We start from the raw sequence: 20,444 nt of genomic DNA on the forward strand, positions 1-20,444 counted from the left end.
TTAAAATTATGTTTCTATACTTATGAAGCTTTAATCATCAAAATGAAAACTCAAATGATTGCATTACCTCACAAAATTTGACATTTTAAAGCAGAAATATTTTTTCCCACAGACCTGTTACCAAATTAAACTGTAGGAATAGACGATTTGGTCATACTACATATAAAATGTTAAATATCACATGAATCAAATATTTTAACAATTGCTGTCACAGAAAAATGTTTTAGTTATCTTCCAATAACCTGGGTGCGTTTGACCCTGTTGAAATAAAGTTTTATATATCACATTCTATGCTTGTTGTGTGTTCTTCAAGCTGTACACATAATTCAATGAGTAATTTTTTAGAAATAAAAATTATCCTATTAGATATTAACATCCACAACCCTCTTTGGGTTTACCACTGTCATTTGTTATTTTTATTTGATCGGGAAATTCGTTATAAAGTTCTACTTCTGTTTCTTGCGCTAATGCATTCTTGGCTACAGTCTGGAAAGCTTGTTCTACGTTGATGGCTTCTTTTGCACTGGTTTCAAAGTATGGTATATCTCCTTTACTCTGACACCAACCCTGTGCTCTTTTTGCTGTAACCTAAATAGAAAATGCCAGAATTAGAATATTTTCATTACTATTATGTTGATTTTTTAAATATCAGGCATTGGATTTCTCAATGGAATTATTACAATTTTTTTCATGTTGAAGCCTTTTATTGCTGACTATGCTGAATGGGATTTGCTCATTGTTGAAAGCTGTACAGTGACCTATAGTTCCTTCCACCAACCCAATTGTTATGCAGGTGGATAGTTGTCTCATTGGCAACATGTGACATCTCTTTACTTTTATCATAATTGTTGAATGGTATCAATGGCAATTTGAGAAAATATATGGACAAATAAATGAATAGTCCTCATTTTGCTAAAGTGATTTCAGAAAGTCTGAATGACTAAAAGTTATTTTCTTATACAGCTATACATGAATTACATATTTGTTCAAAAGAAGAGTAATTGTAGAAAACTATTAACAGACAAAATTCCCTCTTTATAAAATACTTTGCATAAACAAACAATGTTTTTAGGTAACACATATTTTATATTTAACAATGTAAATAAACTACTCTGTTATAGTACTTATAGTGACATTTAAATGGTCAATTAAATTCAAGCTATAGTAATATCACACATAAAATCTATTTTTAAGCGATATATGGTTTAACTAAATTCTACTTTGCTTCCTGCAGAAAAAAAAACATTAACAAGACTGATCCATATCATTTTCCAAAGTAATAACCAGATGCTCCGCAGGGTGCAGCTTTATACAACCGCAGAGGTTGTACCCTGAACGGTTGGGGCAAGTATGGACACAACATTCAAGCTGGATTCAGCTCTAAATTTGGATTGTGATTAAATAGTTGACACAGCATAGGTTTCTGACACAGAATGAATGTGGTCTAATGAACTTAAAATACTTTTTTTTCCTTGGAGCAATTCACTATGCTGTTGAATATTAATCCTCTCAAAAAAATGTTTGAAGAAATTTTCTTTTTATTTATGAAATCTGAAATGAGAAAATTTTAACCCCTCCCCCCCCCCCCCCCCCCATTTTTTTTCACATCCCCCTTTCCCTTTTTCCAAAACTGATCTCAATTCAAATTTCTAATGGAGTTTGCAACAATAACTCCTCATTTAAATACATCATAAATATTAAAATGTAACAAAAGGTGCTTGTTATCACTGAATGGTAAAGATTGTTTTAATTTATCAGTTGGTAGTAAAAGTGAATATACATTGTATATTGTATAAAACAATGATTTAAGTTGATTCAACTACTATTCTGGACAAAGAAAGAGAACTCCAATCAATTGAAAATTTCTTGCTATTGCACATTATACTGCAATCAGCTATTTTACTATACAGATAAAGCTATACGTATAAACGTTAGCTTTATACGTCAATGACCTCAACTCACCTATAAGCCCTGCCTACTTACAACGTCACGTCACAACCATGACAACGTGTAGTAACAATGGTCAAACTTTTATGAATTTAAACCTGTTATGTCTTCAAATTGGTAATTTATATACCATGTTTATCAAATGTTATTAATTAAATTCATTTTCCCTTTCTAATTCCTTAAATTGTCAATGCTTACCGCCTAGACTTCGCTCATAGGGAAATACCCCAAAATGGTACCCCAAGGGGGAAATTCCTAACACTTTTTTTTAATAATATTTGTTTCATATTTTTATTATTTTTTTATTTTTTTTTATCGATTTCAGTATAAAAACAATATACGTATAGTGTCTTGAAATATGAAATTTATTTGTATTCGGCACGAAACGGGAAAATGCTCGGTAGAACCTCGCATTTTCCCGTTTCTAAGCCTCATACAAATAAATTTCATATTTCAAGACACTATACGTATATTGTCTAAATATTGTGCAATTAGATATTTCTTGCTATTGCGCAATACTGTGCAATTGAAAATATTTGCTATTGCACAATACTGTGCAATTGAAGATTTCTTGCTATTGTGCAATACTGTGCAATTGAAAATTTCTTGCTATTGCACAATACTGTGCAATTGAAGATTTCTTGCTATTGCTGAATACTGTGCAATTGAAAATTTCTTGCTATTGCACAATACTTAATATAATAATTTTGGATCCTGATTTGAACCAACTTGAAAACTGGGCCCATAATCAAAAATCTAAGTACATGTTTAGATTCAGCATATCAAAAAAGCTCAAGAATTCAATTTTTGTTAAAATCAAACTTAGTTTAATTTTGGACCCTTTGGACTTTAATGTAGACCAATTTGAAAACGGGACTAAAAATTAAGAATCTACATACACAGTAAGATTTGGCATATCAAAGAACCCCAATTATTCAATTTTTGATGAAATCAAAGTTTAATTTGGACCCGATTTGGACCAACTTGAAAACTGGGCCAATAATCAAAAATCTAAGTACATTTTTAGATTCAGCATATCAAAGAACCCCAAGGATTCAATTTTTGTCAAAATCAAACTAATTTTAATTTTGGACCCTTTGGACCTTAATGTAGACCAATTTGAAAATGGGACCAAAAATTAACAATCTACATACACAGTTAGATTCGGCATATCAAAGAACCCCAATTATTCAATTTTTGATGAAATCAAACTAAGTTCAATTTTGGACCCTTTGGGTCCCTTGTTCCTAAACTGTTGGGACCAAAACTCCCAAAATCAAACCAAACCTTCCTTTAGTGGTCATAAACCTTGTGTTTAAATTTCATAGATTTCTATTTACTTAAACTAAAGTTATGGTGCGAAAACCAAGAATAATGCTTACTTGGGCCCCTTTTTGGCCCCTAATTCCTAAACTGCTCAGACCTCAACTCCCAAAATCAGTACCAACCTTCCTTTTGTGGTCATAAACCTTGTGTTTAAATTTCATTGATTTCTATTTACTTAAACTAAAGTTATTGTGCGAAAACCAAGAATAATGCTTATTTGGGCCCTTTTTTGGCCCCTAATTCCTAAACTGTTAGAACCAAAACTCCCAAAATCAATCCCAACCTTCCTTTTGTAGTCATAAACCTTGTGTCAAAATTTCAAAGATTTCTATTTACTTAAACTTAAGTTATTGTGCGAAAACCAAGAAAATGCTTATTTGGGCCCTTTTTGGCCCCTAATTCCTTAAATGTTGGGATCAAAACTCCCAAAATCAATCCCAACCTTCCTTTTGTGGTCATAAACCTTGTGTTAAAATTTCATAGATTTCTATTCACTTGTACTAAAGTTAGAGTGCGAAAACTAAAAGTATTCGGACGACGATGACGACGACGACGACGACGACGACGCCAACGTGATAGCAATATACGACCAAAAAATAATAAAATTTTTGCGGTCGTATAAAAACAATTACTGTTTTGATTGTTGTGTATCCTATTAATTATTTTAGTTACATCTTCAAAAAGATACCATCAATGGTAACAGAGCATTTCCAAATTCAGTAAACATGATAAACTAACAGTCAAGACAGTTATTTTCAATCAATTCATGTAAGATGTATTTAGAAAATGTCTTGACAATTTTATGCAAATAGTTGTTTGATTAGCATGATGAGATGATGGCATTTAGAGAGCAAAATTGAATTTTAAGTTGACAGTTGTTCAGATAGCTGGTCAAATGTCTTATTGTCACCATTGAAATATTGCAACCTCACTAGACGTTATGCATTTAAGAATTTATTTTGAACATATAACAACATGGCTACAATTAAAAAGACATAAACATATCTTCCATTCAACTTTTTAATTCTCACCTATATTCCCTATTCATTATACTTACCGCTCTATTTTCTAAATCAATTTTATTTCCTATAACCACAAATGGGAAATTTTCTGGGTCTCTCGGACTAGCTTGTATCAAAAATTCATCACGCCAACTGTCCAACTGTTTAAATGTATTTGGCACAGTAACATCAAACACTAATACACAGCAATCAGCTCCTCTGTAAAAAGCTACACCCAAACTCTGAAATCTTTCTTGCCCAGCTGTGTCCCATATCTGGAATACAAACAATTGGAAATAATCGTATTTAACATGTTAAACCGTAAAAAGTCTATCATTGTCATTGAAACCAAACTTTTCCAAGTTTATTGAGGTTGGTTTAACCTTTACTTTGGTTGGTGTAACTTTTACTTTCTGATCTATCCAGAAAACCATCCCATGCATTACAAATTATGGGTCATGTTTCCTACATGTAGCCTTTATAGACAGATAAAAGTACTAGTACTTCAAGCATAGTAAGTCTGAATTGCAATGTCAAAAGTTTACTGTTAGGGCTACTATACAAACCTGCATTGTAACTAATCTGTCATCTACCATAACTTCTTTTGTAAGAAAATCTGCCCCGATTGTGGCTTTGTACTGGTTACTGAACTTTTTATTTACATACTGGTTCATCAACGATGTTTTTCCAACACTGAAAGATAAAATAATAAAGTATTACACACATTACACAGATGCTGTGTTTTTTCCTTAAAGCAGGATATACATCTATGACCGAACCAATGGACATTACATAGTAAGCAGCTAGTGTACTAAAGCATTTCAGGGGTCTTTGTACTGATGCAAATTATATGTTTGATCTAAATGTTTGATGGATATTTGTTAAACTTCATGTGGCAAATTAAATGAATATCTAGGCATGAACTTAATAATGTATTTATGAATTTTAACCCTGCTTTATACTAGAGAGACATGCTGAGCAGTATTTTTGACATGCTAGTTCACCAGTAAACATGTACAGTCTGCAGGAAATCATGTCAACCTTCCCATGACCAATCATTCTAACTCTCAACTTAACAATCTTTCCTGTTACTCCTTAAATGCCCTCAATGCAGTGTGATAAGGGAAGGAGAAGAAGCAAATATCAATTTTAAGTGTTGATTCAACCACAAAATCACTGAAGCAGTTACCGTAGACTAGTCATGGTTGTTAAGATTTGAAAATTTTACATGATCTGATCTATTCTCAACCAGTTTTACAAAAAAACTTGACTGTAACTTTGAGACATCACATACAGAAGCTTTAAGTTAAATTGTATATGCCTTTATGGCTTATAATATCAACCTTATCCCTACTATTTCAGCAACAACATATATAATGTGTTGACCCTACTATACCAAGTATAATCAGACCTGAAACTAGAAAAGCCACAAGTTACAACTATCAGACTGACTACGTTTATTGATCAAGGAAACACCAAAATCAATTTGTATTCCTATAATTATTGTCTCAACTGTTCTTCTTTGAATTCAAATTTAACAGACCAGATTGTTATTTAGTTTAAACTTATCTATTTATAGTGGATTGGGAAACAAGTTTTGCAACATATATAAATCCCTTTCCACTGATTGTTATTTAGGGGGAGAGGTTTAAAAAAAAAATTTAAAACAAGATACATTAACCACAGATCTCTATCGGCCTAGCCAAGATCAGATGTGCATTTTGTGTTTCACATGAAGTCAAAAATGAGTATCACCTCAGGGAAAAACTCTTTTGATATTTTGGTTCAAAAATGGTTGAAACTAGATATCATTGAGATGGGAGCCATCTCTGTGGGCCCCGCTGTCAATAACGTGGGGTAAATAAGTTGTATGGATAATCTGATATGAAGCATTATTTGAAGTTATTACATAGTCTCATGTGTGATTTTGATCTAAGATTTTAAGTTAAAACTGATAAATATTCTCATCTTACTTTCATAGTATAATAGTGATATGACTGCATGATGTGAACTCATTGTTTACTACTCTAAGGTGACTTCTGGATATATGGATTGATGTTTGAACAATATGTTTAAAGGTGCTGCCCAATTGATATTTGTCACATATTTTTAGAATTATGCCTTCAATATATTATGACCCACCAAGTATAAAGTATGAAATATTAATGGTTCTCGAGAGGTAGAGCGTACACAGTTTGTTAAGAACAACGAACGGATGGACAGACCGACAGACTGATCTTAGACCTAGGATGCATACATTATGACACATTCTCTTGTGTTGGTTAATATATATGTTAAGTTGAAAATGTTTGTCAGGTATAAAGTATGAAATAATAACAGCTGTCCTCTCAAAATATAATGTGGATCAAATTTGTTAGCGATGGACAGACCAACAGACAGACAGACCTTTGACCTAGGAAGTGGTACATACATCATGACACACCCTCTGGTGTTGGTTAAAATGGATGTCAAGTATAATATTTGAAATCATAACGGTTCTCAAGATATAGAGCGGACACAATCTTCACCACAGGACACAGGGTTGTCAACTGAAACCAAAGTTTTTTTGACGTTGACCTTTGACCTAGGAAGTTGTACATACATCATGACACGCCCTCTGGTGGTGGTTAAAATGTATGACACGTATATACTTTGAAATCATAACAATTATCTAGATATGGAGCGGACACGATCTTCACCACAGGACACAGGATTGTCAACTCGAAACCAAAGTTTTTGACCTTGACCTTTGACCTAGGAAGTTGTACATACATCATGACACACCCTCTGGTGGTTGTTAAAATGGATGTCAAGTATAAACTTTGAAATCATAATGGTTATCTAGATATGGAGCGGACACGATCTTCACCACAGGACACGGGGTTGTCAACTGAAACCAAAGTTTTTGACCTTGACCTTTGACCTAGGAAGTTGTACATACAACATGACACACCCTCTGGTGTTGGTTAATAATCATGTTAAGTATTAAGTATGAAATCATAACGGTTCTCTAGATATGGAGCGGACACGAAAGTGTTACGGACGGACAGACGGACGGACAGACTGATCACTATAGGGGACCCGCCGTCGGCGGGGCCCTAATTATGAAAAATTGCCATCGTTAGGCTAATACTGGAAGCGTTTATATAATTACATGCAGTTTTTGGAAGAAATATTTAATATTTTTATTAAATAAATGGTGTTTAAAAACTGAATAATTTTCTTTAATGGTTGGCTTCAAGACATGGTCACCAGTGTCAGATTTTTGGTCAATGACAAAGACAACAAAATATGTTTAGAATTATTGAATATCAAACATTTTAATTGAAAAAAAAAAATGACAAGAACATGTTTAACTCACAGTTATTTCAAACAACAGTAGCTTTCTTTGATCATTAATCTTATCTGATAAAACTGTATCTAAAATTATCTATAAATAACAAAACTTCCAAAAAAACCCTTTCTTTTGGTGTATAGAACATTAAAATAACTTGATGCATATTCTTACAATAAACAATCAAACTTAGCAATTTAATTTATATGTTTTGTCTACGGACAAGACATTGTATTCATATTTAATGAACTGCATTATTAAAACCTAATTTTGATATAGCTGAAAGTGTTCTCTTGAAGAAAAAAAAACATACATTTTATCAGGTTTATCTATCAAATGATGCTTAACTTCCAGGAAAATGGAAACAAATACATTTTGATAATGTCTACGGACAAGACATTTTATTGATATTCAATTAAATGCTTTCAAAGATGATTGTTAAAGTTAAGATTAAAAGTTACTATTTAAATTTTAAGCTGTGTTTTTTGAATTTTGGAAAATATAAAAATGTACCCATAATTCTTTACATATCTCAATAATTTATTGATTAAGCCATAATGAAGACACATTCTTTTAACTGAAATCCATATATCTGACTGTTTATAACAATCAAACTATTATTAAAACTCAATTTTGACATAGTTGAATGTGTTCTCTTAAAAAATTAACATACATTTTACCTATCAAATTAGGCTGAATTCAAGGAAATTGGATACAAATATATTGTGGTAATGTCTACGGACAAGACAATTTCAGTTAAAAAAAAAATCTGTTAGAATTAATTGTGACTATATTTATGTTGAAAATACTGAGTTTTAATTTGAATAGATAACTTTCATCACCTATAAATAAGATTTAAGTTCCATAGCAGACAAATAATTGAATTTAATACTTGTTATGTACAAGTGTCTTGTCCGTAGACACTTCCTCATCTGCTGTTAATACTGAAATGCAAAAGATAAAGTTAGAGAGACAGAAATACTTTTTCGTTATTTGATTTAGTTAATCTTTTAAGGTATGCAGCAACTGGAATAAACAATATTGAAGTAAAATAAGGTATGCTTTTTATGACTGATAATCTGACACTTTTTAAAATCCACTCCTGTAAAGTAATTTTACAAAAATTGAGAACACTTAAATTACCATTTATTTATTAAAAATAAGATATTTCTAAGTTTAAACAACACATAGGACTAATTAAGACCCATAAAACCAAGCAATATTGATAAAAAGACATGTCTACGGACAAGACATGTGTCTACGGACAAGACATTCTGACATATTTTTGAATTTTTTCCTCTATTAATAGATGGTAGAAAAAAATGTCAGTAGTGTTTTCATATCTACAAAAGAACAGGAACTTAGCAATGCAAAATTAATGTTATTATGCTTCCAGTTTACTAAGGAATGCATGTCTACGGACAAGACATTTTTTCACTTTATTTGTATATCCAACTTTGATGGCATATATCTCCAGCTAGGGTACTGCAATTTTGATAAATGAGATAATTTTTGATAATGTATATACTAGAAGAGAAAACAAAACACATAATAGCATACATTTGATTTATTTTTCTCTTTTATCACTACACTGAGCAAGCTAAAAACAAAAGTACAAAATTTCATAACAAGCGCATAGTATTCAACTTTTTATCATAACTTTGTAACCACTGAAGATTTTTTGTTGCAACAACCAGTAAAAGAAAGAAGAATAAATTGTCTATAACAGTGAACCAATAATGTAGTTCAAATTAAGTTCACTTATTAACTATCAATTGATAAAAACAGGTAAATTTTAAATGAAACAACATAACGTGAAATTTTGCCCATTTTCAGCATGTTTTTTTTCAAAATGGTAACACCTATACATGATATTTGATATTCATTGTGAAACTCTACATTCTCTTCTTCAGTTCAAAGATGTATTACTTATGTAAAGTTTATCTTCTTGTCTTTACAAGCCTATAACATAGACCCAATATGAAATGCACATCTGATCTTGGCTAGGCCGACTACACAAGCTTGGAGTGGATATAGATGACATGTGATAGCCACTTTAAATAACAATGTCAGAGGTGCAGTTACATTTATCAGTTCACATACCAAATTTACATGTATTACGACCTTTATCTATTTACAGTGCAGACCTGATAACACATTTATGAACATGTTTTATTCTTCTACATCTTTATACACATTTACTAAGCCAACTTATGTATACATGATTACATGTATATCTAATTTACACCATGATATTTTGCTTTCTGCAAAATAATTGCTTTCAAACATTTAGTAATTCAATGACCTTATTTTAAGATAAAGTACAGGACACATAATTACATTTAATGACACACATACTTATGTCACATGTATGTTCAAAGTTAATTATCAATTTATTAATACATGAAATACAAGGATGTACAAAAGCAGTTCCCACATTCAATATCTTAATATAAACTTTTCATCTGCCTACTTATAGTTTTTAGTGGGAGAGTTTAAGCAGAATAAAGTTCAGGGTTCTCACTAAGGTTTTTTGAAGGCAATTGCAACATGATACAAGTCCTCAGTTGATACAAACTCTTATTATATTGAGGCATCTTGGGACTCACAAATTTGAAAACTTTGAGTCCAGACTGATTTTGATGAGTTCAGGACTCGTGATTTACCTTTTTATGAGAACCCTGAAGTTTTGATCATAAACATTTATCTGGACATCTTAAGTTTTGTATGTGTGGACGTTAAGTTGCTAATATAATTCGGGATTTAAAAAATCCACTAGCACTAATACAGCCATCTGTAAATAAAAGCTGAATTCAACCCAGATGTAGAGGTTAAATGGACATCTTTATATTTATAGACTCTGAAATGACAACCACAGAAAAATAGTTACTCTTAATTGATATTTTGACATAATTAAAAATTTTTATGGTGTTAGCTTTGACTATAAACATATGTACATTTGTACAGTAAAGTACTTGAAGCATGTAAGGTATAAAAAATACATTATATTATAAAATTAAACCAAGCAAATCACATGTCAAACAGGTACAATGATATAGGTGTAGCTAAGTAATTATTGTTTGATGGATATCTTGTAACACCTACACTTCTATTAAGTGAGTGGTGACAATATTCTTTACTCATTATAAATTATCTGTCATTTTATTTTTAACAAAATGGGAAAATATTTTTTTAAGAATTGATCACAAATGTAGGTGTTCAATGAAAAGAGATTCAGCAACATTGTGGTACTGTACACATATACAAAACTGGCAAATGACACATTAATTTGGTTATTAACTGAAAATATGACATTTTATATAGACACACGTATTCATATATAGGACACAATGCTCTGATTGCAGTGCACCATCACATTTCTAAGTTCATTGACCTGTAAATTAATTCTAGATGTGATGTAACCACAACTTCAAGGCAAGCTATCTTTATTAAACCAAAACAGGACTGATGAACAGACAGATGATTAGATTGATACTCGGGTTGAAAAAACATTATACCTCTCTTTTGTAGGTGGGACATAAAATTAAAAGTTTCCATTTAACTGAACATTCATCATAAATTTTAATTTATCAAATTTGCATTATAAAGATATCACAATGAACTATGTGGACTTTTAATAAGTAAATGTTATCTACATCATCTTCATGTATAAAATGTGGTATGATGAGTAACACAATGTTATGTCATACATTTTTTTTTGTGATAGTGAAAGGTTCATGCTTTAGATGCAACACTAATTTTCACTTTATAGATATGACATCACAATGATGATTATCAATGACTGTCATTCATTCATGTATCTTTTAAGGTGGAACATAACACAACAGGGAGATAACTCTGTAAAAATCAGAAGAAAGTTTTAATTACATTCTGTTGTTCAGGAAATATTAAGCTTCTCAATGATTAAAATTGGTGTTAGTCAAACTGCTATTTGGTCAACAAAAATTTTCCAAATGAGTGTGTGGTTCAAGTTTATTTAAATCTTTATATTTTTGTTATAAGGTCAAAGTAAATATTTCGTCAAAATTAAGCGAGCCAAATTAATTTTAGTGAAGGTGCTTGGTACTACCTTAAGCCACAAAAGCAGCCAGAAACTGTATGAATTTTATGATTACAAAGTTTCCATAATTTTTGCCAGTTGACTCTTAAATTAATATGCTTTTTTTTTTTATTTTATATAGATTAGACCGTTGGTTTTCCCTTTTGAATGATTTTACACTAATAATTTTGGGGCCCTTTATAGCTTGTTGTTCGGTGTGAGCCAAGGTTCCGTGTTGAAGGCCGTATATTGACCTATAATGGTTTACTTTTTTTTAAATTGTTATTTGGATGGAGAGTTGTCTCATTGGCACTCACACCACATCTTCCTATATCTATTAACTACTTAGAACATCGAGGAAATAAAACGTAATATTCAATTATTCATGCAATAGCAAGTACCGGCAAAAGGAATTTCATAATCATAACAATAACATCAGAGGGATTTAAGCAAACATCAACCAATAGACGCATTCAAATGATGTATGACAGGGTTAAAAAAAGGTACAATTCAATTAAGTTCAGATACCAATAAAAATCAGATTATGGTTGCCTACATCTTATTTTAAACAGATTAATACTGTTTTGCTTTGAATACACCTACAAATGTAGTAATGATCATGATTGTGGGGCATTTAGTATTCAAAAACAAATTTTGATAATAAATATTTTTGGACCTATATACATTCTTTTTTATACCATTGCAATTTGTATACCAGCTGTAATTCAATTAGGCCAGAAAATAAACTGTAGGTCAGAATTACATTTTATTGATCATGTTGATCAGGGATGCTTTCCCTTTTAAGTTTACTGATATTATTGTAGTGTATTAAAGTTGCTAATATCATGAAAATGTGATTATTACAAGTATGTATGTTCATGTATGCCATTGTACAAAATGTAGTATTTACATGATTATTAACACATTAACCCATACATGTATCAAAATATAAGTACGTTACAGTATTGTATATACATGTAGGTATTCAATCAAGCAGTAAGCATATGTTTACAGCTAACTTAAAAAATAATCCAATATACATTTATGTGTACTTTGATTCGAAACAAACATCATTAATAAATGACAACGGAAATGTATCAATTGTTGTAACCACAACCACATCCTCTTTTCCTCCAATGTGACTACACAGAATAAGAGTGGTAACGAATTTGTACAGACATGTATATGTACATGAGCAACTGGGCAGTCTGCACGGTTAGCCACAGTGCACTAGTCCGATGCCCCAGACTAGTAAAATTTCATTCGGACTAGTAAATTTTTGCAAAACTTTGTTTGGACCAATAATAAAAATGTCAGAATATAGGTCTTCGGACTAGTTCTTGCATTCGTCCGCCATTGACCGATTTCTAAACTAAGGATCTGAACCGGACCAGCTATGACCAAAATCCGTACTTTTACAATAATTACTACGGACGCACGGATGGAACAGCTGACCGAAGAATATTGATCCCAAAGGGAAAAATTACGCATTCCACACGCATTAAGAGACTTTTGGTTACATCTAATTGATTGGTGTATATAATTCCCTATATTTTTTTATGGATTGTTTCAAACTATTGATTAAAGTTGCTTAACTCTGAGACTATTATACTAATATCAATATATTATGGCCCAGCTTAATAACTTTTATATTTTTTTATGAGAAACACTGAATTTCATACACAAGATAATTTTTAATTAAATTGTAATTTCTTTACATTTTTTAAAATAAAATTAATTTTTTTTAGTGCTAGATATTTAGTTGGTAGTTTCTCACAAGAACCTTAGTAAAACTTAAACAACTTTTAATTTCAAATGTTACTTTAATTGTATTTTTTTTTACTCAGGTATGAATAGAACAATATAAAAAGAACATTATTTACATATGGCCCTTTATACTATTGTAAAATCCAAACATTGTAGCGCACCGCGCTAATGAGCACTTCTCTTTCAAATCTCACCACTTCTCCCTATCAGTTTCAAAAAGAGAAGTCACTTCTCCCTATAATTCTGAAGTTGTGTGAGCCCTGGACTAGTAGTTGAAAAAGTTTTTGGTGCAGACTGCTGGGTAGGCAACACATGTGGAGCAGAATCTGCTAACCCTTCTGGGCTCATAAGAACACCCTCAACTTTTGTTGGGGTTTATGCTTTTGAGTGTTTGAATTGATAATAGAAAACAAGAATGTGTCCATAGTACACGGATGCCCCACTGGCGCTATCATTTTTGATGTTCAGTAGACTGTGAAGTTTGGGTAAAATATCTAATGTGGCATAGAAAATAGAAAGATCATGTCATAGGGAACATGTGTACAGCTTCTTCATTAGGATCTTACAATAATATAAGGTTTTTTATGATATGAAAAAACATTTCGGGGATTTGCCAAGACAAGGTTCAGATGTTTCTTCTAGAACATGAAGTTTCATAATATTTGCTCTTGATACAGTTTTTTTTTATCCTTAACAATTGGAACCTTAACTTCTGTCAAACTATTGAAAGTTTTGTAGAATTCCATCAAATTTTGACAAAGTTATAGATCATGATCCCTAAAAGAAACATGAACCTCATACTGAACAAAAATGTTGACACCATCAAGGCATAGACTAGAATACAGGATCACTGTTTTGCTGTCAAGAAAACTCCTCATCAAAGTTGTGATGGCATAAATTAATACAGTATTACTGTTCATTTACATATTTCTTAAATTGACTTTTCAACTTACCCACTGTCCCCTAATATAATAACTTTAAGCAAAACCTTTTTTCTTGATGCCATCTGAAAAAATAATAATCCATTAATAAAATTTTGACATGTTTTGTTTTCAAATAACTATAATCTATAAAAGATATTATTTATTTTTTAACTTGCATTACTACAAATCTTTTTTTTATATCTATCTCTATTTTATTTATTTGTATATATGTATATGTAGATTCCAAGTAAAATGAAGCAAATTGCAACTTTCAGGCATAATTCAAGCATTTTAACAGAAAAGCTGGTTATCATAGCAAATTCCTTAATACTGTTGAAAGTTTGACACAATAACATGAAGAGACAGCAGCAACCACTGACCACATTCCTGACCTAGTCCTGACATGTACATGACATGTTTACTTTCAGATCATTAGTTTAAGAAATACAACAATGTAATGATGTACAAAATGTGTGGTACATGACGATGTACATCTAAATCAATGTCTTTATAGCCTACTCACATTAGAAACTAGAGGCTCATGACAACCTGAATTTGCCTACCTTGCAAAAAAATGTTATACAAATAATACTTGACATCAATTTTATAGTTAACAACAATCACTTTTCCATTGTGACGTCAGATATTTTGTTTTATGCCGTCAAAAATTTACGGGAATCTGTGTGGTGTCCAGTAATGGCAGACAAATTGCGATAAGGTGTATTGTCTATTCATATTACTTGTGGATTCATCTAATTTCATGGATTTAGGAAAATCGGTATTTTCACAGATATTTGAAATCCTGTTTTTGCCAATACTTGGCTACAAGCATGAAGAAAAAATGAACTTCATAAACTTTCAATATCGTGTTCCATCTTTACCAATGAAATCCATGATAATTGGTATCCCTCAAATAATGTTAATTCCATAGTAAGTTGGTTTTACATGTACATGATTATGACTGGTAATAAAACTAATACCCATTGTCTAATACAGTGATGTCCCCGGTGTCCGCGCGGCCAGTGATACTGCGCATTAGCTGATTTCATCATATAAACAAAGTAACACAAATAAAATCGTTCTTGTTATTGTTTTAGCCTTCTGAAGGGATAAAAAACAACAAAACTGATAAGTTCAAAAGTTAGATAATAATTGCAATCCTGTGATTTACAATATTTGGCCAATTTTCGGAAATTCGGGTCCGTTCAAATTTAACCGATTTTAATATTTTATATTCACCGGAAGTCACGTTTCTTTGGTAATTGGGCCAAAAAAAAAAATAGGTGTGTTTCCTGTTGCATGCCCCAAAAAATTAGGGTCGGTAGGTAGGTATTTTTTTTTTTTTTTTTTTTTTTTTTTTTTTTACTGGCCTGCTTCGGTTGTTTTTTGTGTATTTTTATAATCAGTTTGTTATTCTTTCAGGTTATTTTCATCAGTTCATTGTATAAAGTATACAAGATATGAATAGTCCATGTTCAAAAGTTGCAGAAGACTTGGCCAGGACTTCCAGCTTATAAAATTTTCAAACTTTTCAGAACTGATATGCCATCTGTACGGGTCAGGCTATAGTCTTACACAGAAAGCCCATCAAAGTCTGTCTCAGCAAAGACCTGTATTATAATCAGTTTCTTTCAGACAATTTAGTTCACAGAACTGATGCCAGCTTTTCTACAAATACCAAATATTAATAACATGATAGAGGGATGGGTGAAAATCTTTGAAATTTTGATTATATACTAGCTGTTTAAAAGAAAATCAATTACAAATTGAGTTTTGGGGCTATGGTTGAGCAAATATCAGATATTAAAATTAAATTTAATCTTAAATTGAACATTTGGCTTCCCTCTTGTATTAGAAAAGACTGTCAGAAGTAAATGCCAAAACATTGTAAACTTGTTATCAAAATACCAATTTTTGATTTTCCTATAAAATTCTGAACAAATTATAAACATCGAAACAACCGAAACATTCAAATAATGTGAGGCAAATATTGCATTTTGTAGAATGCAAATAGTCATTGAATGATATAAAAAAACAAATTTATAAAACACACTTTGACTGATGGCCATAGCAGAAGCCATGCCGTTGTTTGACTTCAATCTGTATCACACAAATGCTTACTGTATTTAAATTTTATTTGAAATCAAACGTTTAAAAGATGCCATTCAAAGGCTATACTAAACAAAAACCGTTTCCGGAAAAAAACGAAAAAAATCCGGATTTTTTTTTTTTTTTTTTTTCCGGGAAAAAAAAGTTAGGGTCGGCGCCAAAAAATTAGGGTCGGTCGGGCGACCGGAAACACACCTATTTTTTTTTTTGGCCTTGTGGGAAATCTCTTTGAAACAAAATAAATATTTGCCCACCTGAAATGGAATCGCATCTTATTTTATCATTTCTTTTGGATATTTCTGGAAATATTTTACATCAATAAGCACAAAAATTTGTAATAAAGTAAAAATTTCTAACCAGCGATGAAAATTTCACATCAAAATTAGGTCTCAAAGTTCCCCCCAAAATTTTCTCTCAAACTCCAGACGTAAAAAATGGCTTCAGCGTTATGACGTCGTAGGAAGGCGTCGAAGAAAAAAAATTAAAATAGCCTTGCCAGACGTCATAATATTTGGACTATACAACATGTACATGACAGTTGGCATATCAGCAGTCGGATCAATTTGATCTACATTAGTGTTTTGAACTTATTAAAAAAATTATTGTTTTCAAATTTTATACCAATTTCAAGTTGTTTTAGATGAATGAGTGAATCGGCCTAAAGTAAAGGACAACGAACTGTTGGTGATTACTGTACAATGTACTGTGAAGTAATAACATCAGCAATGAGAATGATGAGACATATGAAAATTACAGAAAGGCGCAAACATTGGAAAGAGGTCTATGGATGATTCTGAATGATTCAAACGTTAAAGTAGCCATTGTCATGATTGTAGAGCAGCAGCATAATTTCAGACTGAAGTAAAACTGTAAAAATGTATTCAAGTTACTCAGCTACACATATCATACGATTTCGAGACTGGGCATTTTTCCCTGTGTGGCATAATTTTTTTTCTCATGTCAATCTTTCATTGAAAAAAGAAGAAAACAGACTTGACAATAAATTATCTGGCCTCTAGATGAATCAGCTGATCAACATCAAATCTATTGAGGTCATGTTTCTAGGTATTTTTTTGTGTATTTTTATTTGTGTTATTTACGAAAGTAAAGTCTCCTTCTTTTGCAAGAATGATAGACATCTAAGCAGTTTTATGTATAATCAGACGTTATACAGTTTGTTGATTTAATGATTAGTTTATTTCAATATTTGTCCTGTTGATCAACATTTTAATAAAATAAAAACTAGGTGTCATTGAACAGTCGTTTCTGGTGTTCTTGTGCAGTTTTATGACTGGCAATAGCGATCAAACTGAAATATGAGTTCAGATCTAACTTCTAAATTAAATTACCTTGTTTTTGTTTGTGAATAAATAGGTTACTTCAGTTGTAAGATCTGTTAATAATCAAAACTCCTACAAAATGGCGCAGTCGCGTGACCCATATTACGTCAAAATTTATTTACTTCCGGAATAATTTTTCGGAAGGTCTCTTACAATATCGACCCAAAGTTGTTGACATGTCAGGTCCAGGGCAACGTGATTTTGAATCATCATCATTAGGCACTATTGAACAGTAAGCACGTGTGCACAAAAGCAAATGCGTTTACTGTAAACATTATGATTTATAAAGTTTTCTGACAGTATGTAATTTTATTGATTACAAGCCCAAATAGTGATGACTGTAAAGACTATATATTTTTTTTATATATAAAGTTGTCAGACAATGAATGAATGATGGAAATCAACTGATCAATAGGAGACTGAACCAGTTATTTTCATTGAAGATTATTAACTCCTATCGTTGTAAACTAGTACTATATCATCTCGTACCATTGAAGTTCTACCCGGGTAACATTGCTAACTCCTTTTGTTGTAAATATGGCACATACACAACACCAGAAGGTCCCTAAGTTGTTGTATTGTAATGTAAAGACTTTCTGACCTTACACTTGTATACTTGGGCATTCTATAGATTACTACAAAATTATAACATGTAAGGTTTTCTTCCTTCACATATTCTCAACATGTCATAATTTTGGTGCCGTGACCAGGGTGTCAAGAATATATGAATAAAGGAAGAAAACGTTGCATGTTTTATTTATAAAGACACTTCTTGACAATGTGAAACAACAGATGACTATTTAACAGCATTGAGAGAATATCAAAAAGCATATGGAAATATCAAAGAACAAATTAAAGTTGGTGGTGTTGTTCTCCTTAACCATGTTAACTATGAGTCCATAAGAATTAATTAGAAAATTGTTTTTATAACTGAATTTATTTGAGGAAACAATGGATTTGTGAGTATAGCCAAAACGAAATTTAAGTATACTGAAACAACAAGGCTGCATGATAGTGAAACTTTATCCGCAAGAAATTACATGTAGTATGGTCATGATGGTAAAAGATGATAGATGTGAACAAAGTACTGTACAAAACATCTGTCCAAGATGTCAATTGTTTACTAAATTAGAGACAAAGGTTCTGAAACGGTTAATTTGCCAGTCATGACCAAATCTGAAATCGATTTGTCCTAAACATTAAATTGGGATTTAGGACAAATTTTATTTCTTTTAGATTTTTTTTCTGTCATTTTGTTGAGATCTGGTTTCTTAATCACCATTTTGCGCTTGTTTTTTGGTATCTCTTACCTGTTAAAAAAAAAAACTGCCACTCCAGTATACATGTAGTATGATAATCCTGAGGACCTTCCTAAATAGCTATATTTAATGTCCTTCCAAAAAATATTCAATAATGATCGCTTATTTCTTTTTACCAGTACATTATTAATTCTTATACATATGTCTAAACTGACATCCTCATATTTCTTTTTCAGCTGGGATTCCACATATGAAAAAGAACTAGAAGCTTTTAAAGATATAGGTGATGTTGGAGAGATCTGGTAAATTATTAAATGAAAAACTAGGTCAAGAAAAGTAAAACATTTTTGCTTTTTCTTGGAAAGGGATTATGTTGTGGCATATTTATAAACATATCTTCAATATATTTTAATATGCATACATGTTCAGTAGTTTGTTGATGTGGTTCTTACATGTAAGTGTATCTTGTTTCTAGTTTTTTCATGTTTGAATGGTTTTACACTAGTTGTTTTTTGGCCCTTTATAGCTTGCTGTTCGGCGTGAGCCAAGGCTCTGTGTTGAAGAATGTACTAAGACTTTGACCTTATAATGGTTAACTTTTACAAATTGTGACTGGAGAGTTGTCTCATCAGCACTCATACCACATCTTCATATTTCTATATATGATCAAATTATGAATAGTAATAAATCAAATGTTGGATATAGACATGATAGATACTTGAATTTGCAAAATATCAATGTAAGTGAACACAAAAATTTAGTATTAATAAAATAATAAGAAGATGTGGTTAAATTGCCAATGAGACAACTCTCAACCAAAGACCAAATAATGTAGTAGTTAACAAATATAGGCCTCTGTACAGCCTTCAACAATGAGCAAAGCAAATTTCATAGAAAGCTATAATTGGCTCCAATAGCAATAATAATATGTAAAACAATGCAAACAAGTTAACTAATAGCCTTAGGTGAAAAAAAAACATTTGTTTCTTGTTGGTTACAAAAATTTCCAAAACTGTAATATTGTTCAATTCCTTAAGGATTATGAACCCTTGTGTTGATTCAATGCTAAACCTATGGACATTTTATAGAAAATCCACAGTCTTTATCATTGTACTCTCATATTTGGCAATTTGATGACTGATAGATATTGGATTATGGCATGCAGTGCTAGCATTGATTTCCTTAAAACAAGTTTATTTATGTCACCTCACCTCACCTATCCTCTTCATGCCGGTCAGCATTTAAGACCCTGATACATTGTTTCCATCTCACACGGTCTTTAGCTACTGTTCTTGCTGAAGTCCAGCTGTTCCATCCAAGTGATGTTCGTTCTGTCTCTACAGTCCGTCTCCAGGTGGTTTTGGGACGTCCAACTTTC

The 20,444-nt window shown here is 31.6% G+C and overlaps 2 protein-coding genes across 2 annotated transcripts in view; one reads left to right on the plus strand and one right to left on the minus strand.

Annotated features, from left to right (window-relative positions):
• On the minus strand, window positions 1-17,956 carry LOC143074998 (ras-related protein rab7). Its single transcript, XM_076250226.1, has 5 exons — window positions 17,817-17,956; window positions 14,389-14,441; window positions 4,841-4,967; window positions 4,331-4,549; window positions 1-588 (listed from the first exon to the last, which is right to left on the minus strand). The coding sequence occupies exons 2-5, from the start codon at window positions 14,439-14,441 to the stop codon at window positions 370-372; spliced, it is 618 nt and encodes a 205-aa protein (XP_076106341.1). The 5' UTR covers window positions 17,817-17,956; the 3' UTR covers window positions 1-369.
• Window positions 17,908-20,444, plus strand: part of LOC143074990 (EEF1A lysine methyltransferase 2-like) — a 12,781-nt gene continuing 10,244 nt past the window's right edge. Inside the window, exons 1-2 of the mRNA XM_076250213.1 lie at window positions 17,908-18,039; window positions 19,303-19,368. Of these exons, the coding sequence (XP_076106328.1) occupies window positions 17,984-18,039; window positions 19,303-19,368 (122 nt within the window). The 5' untranslated portion in view covers window positions 17,908-17,983. The remainder of the gene's footprint in view (window positions 18,040-19,302; window positions 19,369-20,444) is intronic.

This window comes from Mytilus galloprovincialis, chromosome 1 (assembly GCF_965363235.1).
Source record: "Mytilus galloprovincialis chromosome 1, xbMytGall1.hap1.1, whole genome shotgun sequence".
Lineage (NCBI taxonomy): Eukaryota > Metazoa > Mollusca > Bivalvia > Mytilida > Mytilidae > Mytilus > Mytilus galloprovincialis.

Excerpts from the sequence above, each read along its gene's own strand:
- LOC143074998 (XM_076250226.1), bottom strand. The coding sequence starts at position 14,441 with ATGGCATCAAGAAAAAAGGTTTTGCTTAAAGTTATTATATTAGGGGAC. Across the intron at positions 4,550-4,840 it reads ACAGATTAGTTACAATGCAG|ATATGGGACACAGCTGGGCA; the intron begins GTTTGTATAGTA and ends TTTGTATTCCAG. Across the intron at positions 589-4,330 it reads TTGATTTAGAAAATAGAGCG|GTTACAGCAAAAAGAGCACA; the intron begins GTAAGTATAATG and ends TTTTCTATTTAG.